This window comes from Trachemys scripta, chromosome 2, assembly GCF_013100865.1.
Source record: "Trachemys scripta elegans isolate TJP31775 chromosome 2, CAS_Tse_1.0, whole genome shotgun sequence".
Lineage (NCBI taxonomy): Eukaryota > Metazoa > Chordata > Testudines > Emydidae > Trachemys > Trachemys scripta.
The window spans coordinates 12,686,974-12,706,173 of NC_048299.1; the positions used below are offsets into that span (position 1 = coordinate 12,686,974).

General features: G+C 43.3%; 1 protein-coding gene across 1 annotated transcript; it reads right to left on the reverse strand.

Annotated features, from left to right (window-relative positions):
• Positions 1 to 1,235: 1,235 nt before the first annotated feature.
• On the reverse strand, positions 1,236 to 19,051 carry LOC117873949 (chymotrypsin-like elastase family member 2A). Its single transcript, XM_034763853.1, has 7 exons — positions 19,018 to 19,051; positions 17,687 to 17,790; positions 14,424 to 14,533; positions 13,457 to 13,588; positions 3,892 to 3,952; positions 3,514 to 3,663; positions 1,236 to 1,356 (listed from the first exon to the last, which is right to left on the reverse strand). The coding sequence occupies exons 1-7, from the start codon at positions 19,049 to 19,051 to the stop codon at positions 1,330 to 1,332; spliced, it is 618 nt and encodes a 205-aa protein (XP_034619744.1). The 3' UTR covers positions 1,236 to 1,329.
• Between the last annotated feature and the right edge of the window lie 149 nt (positions 19,052 to 19,200).

Here is a 19,200-nt window from a genome sequence, read left to right on the forward strand (position 1 = left end):
CTCATTTGGGGCCAAACGTGGTAATGGACACATTCACTAGGAACTGGGCTGAGGCCAAACTCAGTTCTCATAGACGTACAAAGAAACTAGCAAGCTCTCATTTACTACTGACCTGGCCTGGATTTGAACTAGTGATGGAAAACTCTGTATCCTCCTTACTCCGACTGTCCCAGGAACTATCCAGTGTCTCTAAGCTATGAGTATTCCTAATAAAGCACTGGTATGTATGCTCTAGTTATGTGACATCCATGTGACAAGTACAACAGCTACCATATCCCAACCCATATGCACTATGTTGGGTTTCACTATATATAAGAACATAAGAGCATAATAACATAAGAACAGCCATACTGCGTCAGAGCAAAGGTCCATCTAGCCCAGTATCCTGTCTTCCGAAAGTGGCCAATGCCACGTGCCCCAGAAGGAATTAACAGAACAGGTAATCATCAAGTGATCCAGCCCCTGTCACCCATTCCCAGCTTCTGGCAAACAGGGACACCATTCCTGCTCATCCTGGCTAATAGCCATTGATGGACCTATCCTCTATTAATTTATCTAGTTCTTTTTGAACCCTGTTATAGTCTTGGTCTTCACAACATCCTCTGGCAAGGAGTTCCACAGGTTGTGCATTGTGTGAAAAAATACTTCCTTTCGTTTGTTTTAAACCTGCTCCCTATTAATTTCATTTGTTGGCTCCTAGTTCTTGTGTTATGAGAAGGAGTAAATAACACTTCCTTATTTTCTATCCTATCCCCCCTTAGTCGTCTCTTTTCCAAGATGAAAAGCCCCAGTTTTATTAATCTCTCCTCATATGGCTGCTGTTCCATACCCCTAATCATTTTTGTTGCCCTTTTCTGAACCTTTTCCAATTCCAATTCTTTTTTGAGATGGGGTGACCACTTCTGCACACAGTATTCAAGCTGTGGGTGTACCATGGATTTATATAGAGGCAATATGATATTTTCTGTCTTATTATCTATCCCTTTCTTAATGATTCCCAACATTCTGTTCGCTTTTTTGACTGCCGCTGCACATTGAGTGGATGTTTTCAGAGAACTCTCCACAATGACTCCAAGATCTCTTTCTTGAGTGGTAACAGCTAATTTTATATGTATAGTTGGGATTATGTTTTCCAATGTGCATTACTTTGCATTTATCAACATTGAATATGGAATGCACAGTCCTACAGGTTTTTAATTCATTGTTGCTTTATTATTATTGCAGCCAACCCATACTATTATGTGACCATAAGAGAGAGAGAAATTTAATTAACCGGCATATCTTTTCATTCAAACAGTAGTTCACGTTCATGTACAAACTGATCCTTCCTTAATATCCACCATTATTCTCCATAGTCTGAAAAACAACAGAGAAATGGATTCAGTACAGAATATATTCAGTTTTCTTCTTACATTATTTTTAAATGACTGAATAGGCCATTCCTCAGCTGTGCCAGACCTCCGCACGTCACAGCTCAGGAGCGGGGGGGGGGGGGGGGGGGGGGGGGGGCAAAATGAGACTATGTTCCATCCCTGGGCTCTCCCATATGGAGCTGGTGGGGCTGGTTCAACTCCTGGTGCAAATTAGAGCAGTTTTAGGGCTGTTCCACCTGCCAGGAATTGCTCCTGTACAGCAGCACTTGAGCCAGGCCCTCTTCACCACAGTCATGTCTTTGGCATGTCCCCTGTGCCAGAGGGTTGAGGGAGGCCAGAAGATGGCTAGCTATGCTAGCTTTATACCAGCAAGGGGTTCTCCCATATTAGGGGAATTCCCAGCGGACTGGATCCACCAGGCTTCCAACTGCAGCTGAAGTGGGGCTAAAAATCTGATAAGAAGACAACAACTTTCCAAATATACAGAGTTCAGGTCAGTCACGGGCACTTTCCAACTAAAGGGTAAGTTACTTCAGATGAATCTATTGGGTTTTGTCCTATCTCCTGTTGACTGTAATTGGTGGAGTGCAGATAAGACTCCATTAAACCCTTTGAAAGTTGGCTCCCCAGGGCCTATTTTCACTAGGTGAGGGATGCATTGCAGAGACAGCCATCTCATGGAATAAATGGTTGTCCTGTTTTTATTCATAATGGTTTAGAACATCCATCTTGTTTCTATGGAAGTCTGGTACACAGCACATCTTACAAACATGATTGTACTACGGCATTTTCCTGTGACCCCTGAAGCAGATGCCCCATTGTGGTACACAATGTTGCTGGGAGCAAGGGATCTTTGGACATTTGCAAACCCCAGGCATTGACCATTGTGGGAATCAGCTGAACTGGGGTAGCTACAGCACTTGTGCATTTGTAGATGCAGTCTACAACTCTATTGCCCCAGATTGGATTCAGAGATACAATAGGAGACTGCATGGATTCCTGAGGAACACTAGTTAAAGACCTCATCATCCCAGATATTATAACCAACTGGTACAACCATGCTTGTCATAATCACCTGGGATGGCTGCTGTATGTGTGCACAAAGCATTGTACAGGTGTCAGTCTCAAAATATACCAGGTAATTCATGAATCTTCAGGCAAAAAAGGACCAGTATGATCAGCTAATCTAACCTCCTGCATGACACAGGCCATAGAATTACACCAATGGTTTGTTGCAGTGTCTTTTTGCCTTGTGTGGGTAAAGCCTAATTGATCAGATTTCATACCAAGCAGGATTTGCCAGCCTTAAGTGTTGTACAGTAACTCCCCACTTAATGTTGTAGTTATGTTCAGGAAAAATGCGACTTTAAGCGAAACGATGTTAAGCTAATCCAATTTCCCCATAAGAATTAATGTAAATGGGAGGGGGTTAGGTTCCAGGGAAATTTTTTTTTGCCAGACAAAAGACTATATATACACACACGCATATTCACAGTATAAGTTTTAAACAAACAATTTAATACTGTACACAGCAATGATGATTGTGAAGCTTGGTTGAGGTGGTGAAGTCAGAGGGTGGAAGAGGTGGGATATTTCCCAGGGAATGCCATACTGCTAAATGATGAACTAGCACTCGTCTGAGCCCTCAAGGTTAACACATTGTTGTTAATGTAGGCTCACACTCTACAAGGCAGCAGGAATGGAGGGAGGGGAGACAGCATGGCAGAGAGAGAGATTCACACATAGTGTGCATGAGAGAGAGAGAGGTGGGCACGCTGCCATTAGCACCCCCCTTCCCCGCCCCTTGCACAGCAAGCATTGCGCAACTTTAAACGAGCATGTTCTCTAATTGATCAGCAACGTAACAACATTAACTGTGATGACTTTAAGTGAGGAGTTACTGTATTTCAATCCTAGTATTTCCGGACAGTGACTGCATTCATTCTCCTTCATTAAATTTATTTGAATGTGCAAAAATAAGGCCAATGGATTTTGGATTTTAAACTTTCAAAGTTTCTTAATTCTGTTCTTAATGTAATAAATGAATGTAGTGGGTCAAACTTATCTCTGATATTACTCCATTAATTGCATGGGAGTACATCCAACATGAATTTAAACCATTAACTTTGGAGGAACTTACATTGTAGATCCAGTTGATGTAAGCAGATACCCGTGTGAAGACTGTAGGCTTCTGATAGGTGTTGCAGTAGGGGACAATCCCATAACTAACAATCCCATGAATTTGCCAGCGACCATCCCTGTAACACTGCAATGGGCCCCCTGAATCACCCTGCAATCAGAGCGGGGAGAAGTGACAGACAGTTAGTTGCACCCAAATTTTCCTAGCAGTTTAGAAAATGGGTTGGAAAAAGTGGTGACAGCTGATTAATTCATGAACATTCCAATCAATGGGCCCAATACTGTGCCATGCTGAGGACCTTTTGAGACATGCTGAGTACTCCCAATGCCTATTGAAATCAATGGGAGCAAAGAGTGCTCAGCACCTCCCAGAAGGTACGTGATACATTGCAGAAACAGGCCCATAACTGTTTGTTCTCTGAACTATTCCTGGGGGGATTCTGTACCAAAAAAATTAAAATTATGTGCCAAAAAATTAAAAATTCTGCACACAAAAAATTAAAACTGACTGAGAATGGGAACAGTTAACTAACAATAAGATCATTAACAATGGTACTATGCAGACAGGCTGCTACATTTCTGCCTCAGAGAATTAGATCAATTAACCAGCAACAGCAACATTAAAAAAATGTATTTTTTTTTTACAAAAGCTATTTTCTTTAACTTAAAAACAAACAATTTTCAGTAACATGACACTAATATTTAATTACGTGTTTTTTACAATTCTCAAGAAGTTACCGACATTTTACTAGGCAGGCAGGCTGCTACATTTCTGCCTCGGGGACAGGGCCTTCCTCCTGCATAACAAAAAGACCTACCCTGCTCCACGCCCCTCGAGCCACAGTATCAAGCAAGAGGGATAGAGTCTCTCTCGCTCATTGGCCAGCCGCGCCCCCTGATGGTGATCAACGTCTCCCCCACAGGCACACATGCCCAGCCTCCCTCCTCCTGCAGTGATCTGCGTCTCTGAGGCTGTTCCAGGCATGCTGGAAACAACGCGCTGCCTGGGCTGCTGGGGAAGACATGCGTCCCCCTGCAGATTTCTTTTGTGTTTTTCTGTGCAGGGGGCACAGAAATATGCGGACCGTATGAATTCTGCGCCCATTCTGTCAGGAGTACTGAACACACACACACACACACACACACACACACACACACACACACAGCAAAATAACTCTTTCTGCCCCTCCCATTCAATATAATTGATGTTTAAGGCACTTATCTACTGCCTATTGAAGTCCATCAAAAGACTCCTACTGGGTTCAATTCAAAGATGAGGCTCTAAATGAATCAGAACACTCTTCAGGTATTTGGACCCTGCAGGAAGCTTCAGCCTCTAGTAGCTCCCATATTCAACCAGGAATGTTCCAATTCTTCCCAAGCAGAGACAAAGTCAAATAATCACTGAAAGCTACAGCCCAGGATTTAAAGAGATAGCAGCACAAGAGAGGCTATAACTAAAACAACAGAAGAGAAAGACAAACAGACTATTGGCTCCTGCTGGGTCTTAAAGCCCTGGGTTTTTTCAGGTTCCTTTATAATGAATTAATACTGGAAATATAGTCAAAACCAAATGTATTGCCCCTTGTTTTTAGGGTTTTGCACCATTTCCTTGACTCGACTGCACAGCTGCAATGGAGGTCTGGGTCCCTGGTCTAGCACTAATGCCCAGGATCTGATCAATGGGGTGTGCTGGTGGGACGGCAAACCTTACCCCCTCCCCCGAGAACAGCTGGGGAGAAATATGTGCAATGATTTGCAGTAATTGAGGTTCTTTGAGATGTGTGTCCCTGTGGGTGCTCCACTTCAGGTGGTAGTGTCCTGGCTTGTCTGGTTATGTAGACTCTGTCCTAAGACCCTACGCTACCAGCACTCCCAGCTATCTTCGAGACACCACTGACTTCCTGAGGAAACTACAATCCATCGGTGATCTTCCAGAAAACACCATCCTGGCCACTATGGACGTAGAAGCCCTCTACACCAATATTCCACACAAAGATGGACTACAAGCTATCAGGAACAGTATCCCTGATAATGTCACAGCTAACCTGGTGGCTGAACTTTGTGATTTTGTCCTCACCCACAACTATTTCACATTTGGGGACAATATATACCTTCAAGTCAGCGGCACTGCTATGGGTACCCGCATGGCCCCACAATATGCCAACATTTTTATGGCTGACTTAGAACAACGCTTCCTTAGCTCTCGTCCCCTAACGCCCCTACTCTACTTGCGCTACATTGATGACATCTTCATCATCTGGACCCATGGAAAAGAAGCCCTTGAGGAATTTCACCATGATTTCAATAATTTCCATCCCACCATCAACCTCAGCCTAGATCAATCCACACAAGCGGTCCATTTCCTGGACACTACTGTGCTAATAAGCGATGGTCACATCAATACCACCCTATACCGGAAACCTACTGACCGCTACACTTACCTACATGCCTCCAGCTTCCATCCAGGACACACCACACGATCCATTGTCTACAGCCAAGCTCTAAGATATAACCGCATTTGCTCCAATCCCTCGGATAGAGACAAGCACCTACAAGATCTCTATCAAGCATTCTTAAAACTACAATACCCACCTGCTGAAGTGAAAAAACAGATTGACAGAGCCAGACGAGTACCCAGAAGTCACCTCCTACAAGACAGGCCCAACAAAGAAAATAACAGAACACCACTAGCTGTCACCTTCAGCCCCCAACTAAAACCTCTCCAGCGCATCATCAGAGATCTACAACCTATCCTGAAAGATGATCCTTTACTCTCACAGATCTTGGGAGACAGACCTGTCCTCGCTTACAGACAACCCCCCAACCTAAAGCAAATACTCACCAGCAACCACACATCACTGAACAAAACCACTAACCCAGGAACCTATCCTTGTAACAAACCCCGATGCCAACTCTGTCCACATATCTATTCAAGTGACATCATCATAGGACCTAATCACATCAGCCATACCATCAGGGGCTCGTTCACCTGCACATCTACCAATGTGATATATGCCATCATGTGCCAGCAATGCCCCTCTGCCATGTACATTGGCCAAACCGGACAGTCTCTACGCAAAAGAATTAATGGACACAAATCTGACATCAGGAATCAAAATACTCAAAAACCAGTGGGAGAACACTTTAACCTGTCTGGTCATTCAGTGACAGACCTGCGGGTGGCTATATTACAACAGAAAAACTTCAAAAACAGACTCCAACGAGAGACTGCTGAGCTAGAATTGATATGCAAACTAGACACAATCAACTCCGGTTTGAATAAGGACTGGGAATGGCTGAGCCATTACAAACATTGACTCTATCTCCCCTTGTAAGTATTCTCACACTTATTATCAAACTGTCTGTACTGGGCTAGCTTGATTATCACTTCAAAAGTTTTTTTTCTCTTAATTAATTGGCCTCTCAGAGTTGGTAAGACAACTCCCACCTGTTTATGCTCTCTGTATGTGTGTATATATATCTCCTCAATATATGTTCCATTCTATATGCATCCGAAGAAGTGGGCTGTAGTCCACGAAAGCTTATGCTCTAATAAATTTGTTAGTCTCTAAGGTGCCACAAGTACTCCTGTTCTTCTTTTTGCGGATACAGACTAACACGGCTGTTACTCTGAAACCTGTCATTATGCAAGGCACTGCATTTAGCCGTATGGAATGGAAATCCATCAACCTCATGAAAAAACTCGTACAGATACAGACAGACATCATCTTCCTTTCCAAATGCAAGCAGATGGACATCATACCAAAAGGACTAAAGGTAAAAAATCCATTACAATCTACATATCACACAGACTATGCTGAGAGACTGTGTCACACACTCTCAAAGAAACTGCGAAACCACCTGATCAGCATCCTATACAGCAAACAGGGAAAGATTAAGAATGAGCTCTCAGAACTGGATACTCTCATAAGAAACCAACCTTCCACACAAACTTCCTCATGGATAGACTTTACAAAAACTAGACAAGCCATTTACAAGACAAACTTTGCCTCTCTACAAAGGAAAAAGGACACTAAACTATCTAAACTGCTACATGCCACAAGCAGCCACAACAGTAGTTCCCTTAACCCACCCAGCAATATTGTTAATCTTTCCAGCTATACTCTTAGCCCAGCAGAAGAGTCTGTCCTATCTCGGGGCCTCTCCTTTTGTCCCTCCAGACCCATGAATATGATACAGTTCTGCGGTGACCTAGAATCCTACTTTCGACGTCTCCGACTCAAAGAATATTTCCAACATACCTCTGAACAGCATACTAACCCACAGAATCCTCCCTACCAGCACTACAAAAAAAAGGATTCTGCATGGACTCCTCCGGACGGTCGAAACAACAGACTGGATTTCTACATAGATTGCTTCCGTCGACGTGCAAAGGCTGAAATTGTGGAAAAGCAACATCACTTGCCACATAACCTCAGCCATGCTGAACACAACGCCATCTACAGCCTCAGAAACAACCCTGACATCATAATCAAAAAGGCTGACAAAGGAGGTGCTGTCGTCATCATGAATAAATTGGAATATGACCAGGAGGCTGCTAGACAGCTCTCTAACACCACATTCTACAGGCCATTATCCTCTGATCCCACTGAGGATTACCTAAAGAAACTACACCATCTGCTAAAAAAACTCCCTGACAAAGCACAGGAACAAATCCGTACAGACACATGCCTAGAACCCCGACCAGGGGTATTCTATTTGCTACCCAAGATCCATAAACCTGGATATCCTGGACGCCCCATCATCTCAGGCATTGGCACCCTAACATCAGGCTTGTCTGGTTATGTAGACTCTGTCCTCAGACCCTACGCTACCAGCACTCCCAGCTATCTTCGAGACACCACTGACTTCCTGAGGAAACTACAATCCATCGGTGATCTTCCAGAAAACACCATCCTGGCCACTATGGACGTAGAAGCCCTCTACACCAATATTCCACACAAAGATGGACTACAAGCTATCAGGAACAGTATCCCTGATAATGTCACAGCTAACCTGGTGGCTGAACTTTGTGATTTTGTCCTCACCCACAACTATTTCACATTTGGGGACAATATATACCTTCAAGTCAGCGGCACTGCTATGGGTACCCGCATGGCCCCACAATATGCCAACATTTTTATGGCTGACTTAGAACAACGCTTCCTTAGCTCTCGTCCCCTAACGCCCCTACTCTACTTGCGCTACATTGATGACATCTTCATCATCTGGACCCATGGAAAAGAAGCCCTTGAGGAATTTCACCATGATTTCAATAATTTCCATCCCACCATCAACCTCAGCCTAGATCAATCCACACAAGCGGTCCATTTCCTGGACACTACTGTGCTAATAAGCGATGGTCACATCAATACCACCCTATACCGGAAACCTACTGACCGCTACACTTACCTACATGCCTCCAGCTTCCATCCAGGACACACCACACGATCCATTGTCTACAGCCAAGCTCTAAGATATAACCGCATTTGCTCCAATCCCTCGGATAGAGACAAGCACCTACAAGATCTCTATCAAGCATTCTTAAAACTACAATACCCACCTGCTGAAGTGAAAAAACAGATTGACAGAGCCAGACGAGTACCCAGAAGTCACCTCCTACAAGACAGGCCCAACAAAGAAAATAACAGAACACCACTAGCTGTCACCTTCAGCCCCCAACTAAAACCTCTCCAGCGCATCATCAGAGATCTACAACCTATCCTGAAAGATGATCCTTTACTCTCACAGATCTTGGGAGACAGACCTGTCCTCGCTTACAGACAACCCCCCAACCTAAAGCAAATACTCACCAGCAACCACACATCACTGAACAAAACCACTAACCCAGGAACCTATCCTTGTAACAAACCCCGATGCCAACTCTGTCCACATATCTATTCAAGTGACATCATCATAGGACCTAATCACATCAGCCATACCATCAGGGGCTCGTTCACCTGCACATCTACCAATGTGATATATGCCATCATGTGCCAGCAATGCCCCTCTGCCATGTACATTGGCCAAACCGGACAGTCTCTACGCAAAAGAATTAATGGACACAAATCTGACATCAGGAATCAAAATACTCAAAAACCAGTGGGAGAACACTTTAACCTGTCTGGTCATTCAGTGACAGACCTGCGGGTGGCTATATTACAACAGAAAAACTTCAAAAACAGACTCCAAAGAGAGACTGCTGAGCTAGAATTGATATGCAAACTAGACACAATCAACTCCGGTTTGAATAAGGACTGGGAATGGCTGAGCCATTACAAACATTGAATCTATCTCCCCTTGTAAGTATTCTCACACTTCTTATCAAACTGTCTGTACTGGGCTAGCTTGATTATCACTTCAAAAGTTTTTTTTCTCTTAATTAATTGGCCTCTCAGAGTTGGTAAGACAACTCCCACCTGTTTATGCTCTCTGTATGTGTGTATATATATCTCCTCAATATATGTTCCATTCTATATGCATCCGAAGAAGTGGGCTGTAGTCCACGAAAGCTTATGCTCTAATAAATTTGTTAGTCTCTAAGGTGCCACAAGTACTCCTGTTCTTCTTTTTGCGGATACAGACTAACACGGCTGTTACTCTGAAACCTGTCATTATGCAAGGCACTGCATTTAGCCGTATGGAATGGAAATCCATCAACCTCATGAAAAAACTCGTACAGATACAGACAGACATCATCTTCCTTTCCAAATGCAAGCAGATGGACATCATACCAAAAGGACTAAAGGTAAAAAATCCATTACAATCTACATATCACACAGACTATGCTGAGAGACTGTGTCACACACTCTCAAAGAAACTGCGAAACCACCTGATCAGCATCCTATACAGCAAACAGGGAAAGATTAAGAATGAGCTCTCAGAACTGGATACTCTCATAAGAAACCAACCTTCCACACAAACTTCCTCATGGATAGACTTTACAAAAACTAGACAAGCCATTTACAAGACAAACTTTGCCTCTCTACAAAGGAAAAAGGACACTAAACTATCTAAACTGCTACATGCCACAAGCAGCCACAACAGTAGTTCCCTTAACCCACCCAGCAATATTGTTAATCTTTCCAGCTATACTCTTAGCCCAGCAGAAGAGTCTGTCCTATCTCGGGGCCTCTCCTTTTGTCCCTCCAGACCCATGAATATGATACAGTTCTGCGGTGACCTAGAATCCTACTTTCGACGTCTCCGACTCAAAGAATATTTCCAACATACCTCTGAACAGCATACTAACCCACAGAATCCTCCCTACCAGCACTACAAAAAAAAGGATTCTGCATGGACTCCTCCGGACGGTCGAAACAACAGACTGGATTTCTACATAGATTGCTTCCGTCGACGTGCAAAGGCTGAAATTGTGGAAAAGCAACATCACTTGCCACATAACCTCAGCCATGCTGAACACAACGCCATCTACAGCCTCAGAAACAACCCTGACATCATAATCAAAAAGGCTGACAAAGGAGGTGCTGTCGTCATCATGAATAAATTGGAATATGACCAGGAGGCTGCTAGACAGCTCTCTAACACCACATTCTACAGGCCATTATCCTCTGATCCCACTGAGGATTACCTAAAGAAACTACACCATCTGCTAAAAAAACTCCCTGACAAAGCACAGGAACAAATCCGTACAGACACATGCCTAGAACCCCGACCAGGGGTATTCTATTTGCTACCCAAGATCCATAAACCTGGATATCCTGGACGCCCCATCATCTCAGGCATTGGCACCCTAACATCAGGCTTGTCTGGTTATGTAGACTCTGTCCTCAGACCCTACGCTACCAGCACTCCCAGCTATCTTCGAGACACCACTGACTTCCTGAGGAAACTACAATCCATCGGTGATCTTCCAGAAAACACCATCCTGGCCACTATGGACGTAGAAGCCCTCTACACCAATATTCCACACAAAGATGGACTACAAGCTATCAGGAACAGTATCCCTGATAATGTCACAGCTAACCTGGTGGCTGAACTTTGTGATTTTGTCCTCACCCACAACTATTTCACATTTGGGGACAATATATACCTTCAAGTCAGCGGCACTGCTATGGGTACCCGCATGGCCCCACAATATGCCAACATTTTTATGGCTGACTTAGAACAACGCTTCCTTAGCTCTCGTCCCCTAACGCCCCTACTCTACTTGCGCTACATTGATGACATCTTCATCATCTGGACCCATGGAAAAGAAGCCCTTGAGGAATTTCACCATGATTTCAATAATTTCCATCCCACCATCAACCTCAGCCTAGATCAATCCACACAAGCGGTCCATTTCCTGGACACTACTGTGCTAATAAGCGATGGTCACATCAATACCACCCTATACCGGAAACCTACTGACCGCTACACTTACCTACATGCCTCCAGCTTCCATCCAGGACACACCACACGATCCATTGTCTACAGCCAAGCTCTAAGATATAACCGCATTTGCTCCAATCCCTCGGATAGAGACAAGCACCTACAAGATCTCTATCAAGCATTCTTAAAACTACAATACCCACCTGCTGAAGTGAAAAAACAGATTGACAGAGCCAGACGAGTACCCAGAAGTCACCTCCTACAAGACAGGCCCAACAAAGAAAATAACAGAACACCACTAGCTGTCACCTTCAGCCCCCAACTAAAACCTCTCCAGCGCATCATCAGAGATCTACAACCTATCCTGAAAGATGATCCTTTACTCTCACAGATCTTGGGAGACAGACCTGTCCTCGCTTACAGACAACCCCCCAACCTAAAGCAAATACTCACCAGCAACCACACATCACTGAACAAAACCACTAACCCAGGAACCTATCCTTGTAACAAACCCCGATGCCAACTCTGTCCACATATCTATTCAAGTGACATCATCATAGGACCTAATCACATCAGCCATACCATCAGGGGCTCGTTCACCTGCACATCTACCAATGTGATATATGCCATCATGTGCCAGCAATGCCCCTCTGCCATGTACATTGGCCAAACCGGACAGTCTCTACGCAAAAGAATTAATGGACACAAATCTGACATCAGGAATCAAAATACTCAAAAACCAGTGGGAGAACACTTTAACCTGTCTGGTCATTCAGTGACAGACCTGCGGGTGGCTATATTACAACAGAAAAACTTCAAAAACAGACTCCAAAGAGAGACTGCAGAGCTAGAATTGATATGCAAACTAGACACAATCAACTCCGGTTTGAATAAGGACTGGGAATGGCTGAGCCATTACAGACATTGACTCTATCTCCCCTTGTAAGTACTCTCACACCTATTATCAAACTGTCTGTACTGGCCTAGCTTGATTATCACTTCAAAAGTTTTTTTTTTTTTCTCTTAATTAATTGGCCTCTCAGAGTTGGTAAGACAACTCCCACCTGTTTATGCTCTCTGTATGTGTGTATATATATCTCCTCAATATATGTTCCATTCTATATGCATCCGAAGAAGTGGGCTGTAGTCCACGAAAGCTTATGCTCTAATAAATTTGTTAGTCTCTAAGGTGCCACAAGTACTCCTGTTCTTCTTTTTGCGGATACAGACTAACACGGCTGTAACTCTGAAACTTATCTATTTAGGCACTTATATAGCCTCCACTGCCATAGTATCTGAGACCTCACAAACATTAATAATGTACCCTTAAAATGCCCCTGTGAGGTAGGGAAGTGTTATTAACCCCATTTTACAGATGGGGAATTGAAGGCACAGAGGGATTAAATGATTTGCTCAAGTCATATGGGAGGTCTACAGACCAGAAACTTAACGCATATGTCCTGAGTCCCAGTCCAGTATTTTCTACAAGGCCATCCTTAACCTCAGTGGATGATGGATAGAATATGTACATAAACATTTGCAGGATTGGCCCCTAAGTAAGGACATCAGTATTAATTCCCATGCCAAAGTCATATTCAAAAACAAATTACCCATTCCCAATATCCCTGGGATTCCAGTCTTCATGAATAAATATTTTGTCCACACCAACAGAATATTCAGTGCCATCCAATTCAAAGAGATTGTGCTCGCCCAGAGCCACTTGGTAATTTGCTTGTAATGGCCTGAAAATGAATTGAAAAAGAATTACCATAAAGCATCCCCTTTGCTCCACATTGGTGCCTTTGTATGATAGCTTCTGCAGCAGTAAGATCTTTCTCCTGTTATAGTCATTTCTACAGCACCTTTCATCTGAGGACCTTCAAAGTGCTTTAACAGATATACCTGTGAGCTAGGGAAGAACTATCCGCATTTTACTATTTGGGAAACTGCAGCTCTTGTTTCTGACCTCCTTGTTCAACTGCTCAAAACGTTTTCAAACCAGAATCTGGAATTGTTCCTGTTCCATCTATACTTAAAGTTTTATATATAAAATTATGGAATATATATATGGAATGTTAAGGATGTGTTTATTATGGATACTTTATTTAAGGATACATTTGCTAAGGGCATCTGTAGCTAAAGATATATTTCTTCTTACTATTATAAAGTATTGTTTATATGGTGTCAAAAATGTGTGAGGAGCTTTGTGGATCATATAAGCAGACATGGCATGCAGAGGGGGTAGGCAGGGTTTCCTTCCTCACTCTGCCTTTGTGCAGGTTTATGCATATTTAAATTTATTTTCAATAGTTACGTGTATGCAAATTTATATGCATTTATGTAAATTTGCAATCAGCTGTTTTTTGCTTCCAGGAAGTTGGCAGAAATGGGGAAATATGGATCAGTCTTATAATATTTACCATAGGTCACAAACTAACTGTGGTTAGTCACACTTGCTTGTCTCAGAGAATGAACATGTTGAAGGCTGTGAGTATTTGAATGGCCCGGTAGCAGTCCAGAGTGAGAAGCAGAACTGGGATTTGTAGCAAGAGTTAGAAGACTCATTATTTTACTTACATTTGGATGCAGTGGGCAGCAGTCATGACCCAGTGGGGACTAATAAGGGTGCCACCACAGATATGAGAAAAATATTCAGGATAATATGCATCAGCTATTTGGAGGGACACCTGTATCAAATGGCAAAATATTTAACCTCAGCATTCCATTCTGGATTCTGCAGCAGTTTACAAGTGCTATTTTGACATACCCTACAATCCACCCATGCCCTCACTGGAGCTTGCTTTCTGTGTCTGCTTAATTGTCTGCTGCCCTTAGTCCAGTGGTAGGAAGTAAGTCTTCTCCAAGGCCTTGTCTAAACTAGGAAGAAAAGGTACTTTTTTGAATTGAGTTAGATCAATCAAGATGGCTTAACTCAATTGTTTACTTACCACCAATGTAGACCAAGTTTAACACCTATAGGAGCTAACTTGATTGAAAGAAACACTTTACCTAGTGGAAGCAAGGCCTGATTGAGAGCAACACAACACTTAACTCTTTAGCAGCTGAACACTTGACACTAGTATGCTACAGAAAGTCACTCCTTCAGGATTAGTGTGCAGGTGAAATGTCGGGATGTGGAACATCTTTATCATTAATGTATGCAGAATCCATATGCTTCAGTATAATTAACAGGTGTGAATAAACTTTATGGGATTGGAAAAAACATTATTTAGGATGAAAGTTCAAAGAAAAATGACATATGGGAGGACAACAGCTTCCACGTGGGGATTGGAATGGGAATCCCTCACATGGGTTGGCAGAGAACCATCCATGACTTTAACCTCTTTGTGTGGGTACGTCTACACTACCCGCCAGATTGGTGGGTGGTGCTCAATCTATTGGGGATCGATTTGTCTAGTGTAGACACGATAAATTGATCCCCAATCGCTCTGCTGTCGACTCCTGTACTCCACCTCGGCGAGAGATGGAAGCGGAGTCGACAGAGGAGCGGCGGCAGTCGACCCCACGCTGTGAGGACACAAGGTAAGTCGACCTAAGATACGTCGACTTCAGCTACGCTATTCTCGTAACTGAAGTTGCATATCTTAGGTCGATTCTCCCCCCTCCCCGCACCAGTGTAGACCAGTGTCTCATATTGTCCAGCAATAAAATAAGGATATCACCTAGATATAGACACCCTTAATCTAAAGATGTTGTGTCTAAATAGGCTTAGCTCTACTTAATTAGCTCCTAGGTAGCAGTGTCTTTCTGAGCTTGCTCTGAAACCTGGCTGCAAGTTAGCCCATGAAACCCCAGATTGTTGGCTAGCTCATGCCACTGGGCAGGATAGAGTTTTCATAGCCACTACAGAGGTCTGCACACCCCATCACAATAACCTTTAAACCAAAGATGGTCAACTGGGCTATTCACAAAGATGGATTACCAAGAATTGTGGTTTTCCAGGAGGGGTTTAAAATACAAAATTTAAACATCAACAGTAACCCTTTAAATAATTTCAGTCGGATTAGATTTTATATTAACTAATATCAAACTTGCAAGCTGTTTTTGTTATACTACAGGTCAAATAACTAAGGTCCAGAGTACAAAAATATTAAAAGATATTATGTAGAACGTGTACGAAATAGCGCAATACTGGTGCCTCCCCATGTAACCTCCCCATGTGACTCCTCCCTGCCCCGCCCCAGCCCGCATTCTCCCTGTCTCCTCCCCACCCCACATTACCAAGCTCGACTTCTGGGGACAGGAGCCGACTCTGAGCATCCCGGAGGGGCGTGGGGGCTCCAGCTTGCTTGGCCACTGTCCCCAGAAGCTGAGCCTAGGTGGGGGGCAGCCTGCTGCTGCCACAGCCAGGCGCTCTCCCAGTCAGCCGCTGTGCTGCACCAGGCAGTGTCCCAGGCACTGTGGCTGGAGGAGGCTCTGGCCCCGCCTCTTCCCTTCTAGCTCTGGCCCCACCCCTTCCTCTCCCCACGCGGGCTGGCTGCTGGAGAGGCACTTGACTGTGCTGGAGAAGGGGCACTTGACCCTTCGTGCCCCTCCCACGAGTCGCCTCGAGTCCATTATTAAATATTTATTCCACGTGTAGATACTTATAGACTGTAATCAAGTCACCCCTTAACTGTCTCTTTGTTAAGCTAAATATATAGAGCTCTTTGAGTCTATCACAGGAAAGACTGTTTTCTAATCCTTTAATCATTCTTGTAGCTCCTCTCTAAATCCTCACCAAATTTAGCAACATCTTTCTTGAATCGCAGTTATGTCCGCACTAGGGAAAAAAGGTGCCTTTTTACATGTGTTAGAATCCTAGTATAGACAAGACAGTAATAGTTTAATATGTGTTAGTTGATTGAGGTAAATTAGTGGAGCCTAGGGTTTAGGCTCCACCAGCTAACACCGACTACAACTTGCCTTTTCTATTCTTGGATTTTAACACGTTAGCTAACATGAGTTAAAAATACACCTTTTCCCAAGTGGAGACAAAGCCTGAGAGTAATAAAAGATATTGGAACTTAGCTAACAATTCTGATGGCACATAAATCCAGAATCTTTCTTAATCCACTTTACCATATCTTTATTAATTCTCTGGTGCTCACTGGAATAAAAAAACTTAGCAAAAAAGTATTTTTGTCAGTGAAGCAATCAAAAATTATTTTGGAGCTATACAAGAAGCAGACATGTCAGTAGGGAGATGCCATTTTAATCTACTCACTCTTCTAATCAGAATCATATTTTTTTTTAAAAGAACAACAACAGGAAAAAAATCCCCTTCTAGGAAAATGCACCCTAGTCAAAGCAAAGCTCCATTATTTTAGTTTTATATTATGGATTTTGGAGAGACTGTTTCTCTAAATTCTTGGTACCAAACTACCACAAGCAAAGAAGCTCCCTGCTGATGTGGTCAAGGGATAGTTTGTGAACCACAGCCAGGGCTGGTTCCAAGCACCAGCCCAGCAAGCAGGTGCTTGGGGCGGCCAACGGAGAGGGGCGGCCCGTCCAGATCTTCGGCGGCAATTCGGCGGTGGGTCCCTCACTCCCTCTCGGAGCGAAGGACCAGCCGCCGAATTGCCGCCGAAGACTGAAGCGGCGGCGGTAGAGCCGCGATCACGGCATTTATTTATTTATTTTTGCTGCTTGGGGCGGAACCGGCCTTGACCACAGCTTCTGTTTTTTATTAATGTGCTGGTCTGACAGATTTAAAGAAAGTTGACTAGCCCTAGAGAAAATTCATCCATATCTGATATCCCATATTTCTGCTTTGCTGCCATGTTCTCAAACCTTTTTTTTTTTTAAACTAAGCAAAAGATTTAAAATAAAAATTTTACCTGCCACTTCCAGCTGTTTCGCGCGGCCTCGTGTCCGCCAATTACTCGCTCTATTAGCATATCATTGTGAACCGGCTGGCTCAGAGGGCTTCCAGAAATTGCCCCTAACCACAAAGAAATGAATGCAGTTCATCATGTGGATGCTTAACCAGGCTCAGTCAGTTCGGTTTAATGTCAGCTACAAACCTGTGCTGCACACTGCAATCTGTGCAAAGCAAGACTGAAAGCTCAGGTAACTTTTTCAGTTATGAAAGAAACTGGTTAAAACACAGTGGACTGTGATAGCAGGAGGTTCTGTTCTTTGTTTCTCTTTCAGGTTCATATTGATTTTAAACTGGTGACTTTAAAAAAGGAAGCTATATTACTGCATGGTACAGAGCTTTCCAGACCAGCTCCTCAAAACACTGAAACACGTGCAGGAATTTACACTAGTAAATGGTTTTATTTTTGTATCCTTTTAAAGGAAATGTCTGGGCTAGCTGGTGGTAGGTTCAAGGCCTATTCCATGAATTTGGGATTACCTTCATTAAAATGCTGGAGCCCTGTCTAGCGTCTCTCTTGAACTTTGCATGATGGAAAATTTTAGGAAAACAATCCTAGTTTAAACAGCTTTAGAGGCCCGACCTCCTCATGCAATGTTAAACAATCTCTTTTTTACCAGTGGCTGCTGGATATCCCATTGCACTTTCTGGAATGAGCAGGGCATGTTTTTGGTGTCCTGAATAATCCTTCCTTCAAGAAAAACAGATCCTGAATATCTGCATGTAAGCTCTTGAGCTGTTCAGTTAGCTGCATAATCATTACAATGCTGAAGCTTCCCTCAGTATTTTAAAAAACCCTTCATGAAATAACTTGCACAGCGTAAAACCAAATTCTACGTTCTTCCACACGAACTCGCCTATTATCAATGAGCTATGCTGGAGTATGAATGTGAACAAATATCATGAGATTTCTCACACAGTGAAAGTGTCTTAGTGTGATACATCCCACTTGAATTCAATTCTATCATATAAACATCCTGTACAAGAGACCTGGTTCGATTCCCAGTCTCTCTCCCCCCACACACACCTCTGAAGCATAGTGCTGAAGTAGCAACACGCTCATCCCTTAGGATGCAAGACTCCCTTTGCTTAAAGACAGATTTTCTGGTAGGTAACCAGTCTGACAGATTCTGGGGGGATCCTTGTCTAGCCCAGCTCAGTTAAAATGTGGCACTGATAGGACAGTTGTAAATTATGAAGAAAAAACAAAATGCTCGAAGGTTCCAGCAGTTGTTCAGCAAATCCAACCACCCTCCCTCTCCCAGCTCAAATCCTCTAATTATAACTTACCCAGGCAACTAAGGAGGATCAAATAGTGAATCATTTTTTAAAATGCAATGACAACACCTTCCCAATGAAATACATTTTATACTGAACCATTTGATAAGCAGCTCTGTTTGAACTAGTAATTAATATAATTTATCTGCACTGTCTCATGATAAGCCACTAGGCTGACCAGAAATGGTCTATGGA

Coding starts and splice junctions, on each gene's coding strand:
- LOC117873949 (XM_034763853.1), bottom strand. CDS start 19,051: ATGATTCACTATTTGATCCTCCTTAGTTGCCTGG. Junction 3,953..13,456: donor CCCAGGGATATTGGGAATGG/GTAATTTGTTTT, acceptor TTTTTGGTACAG/AATCCCCCCAGGAATAGTTC. Junction 1,357..3,513: donor ACATCAACTGGATCTACAAT/GTAAGTTCCTCC, acceptor GTTGTTTTTCAG/ACTATGGAGAATAATGGTGG.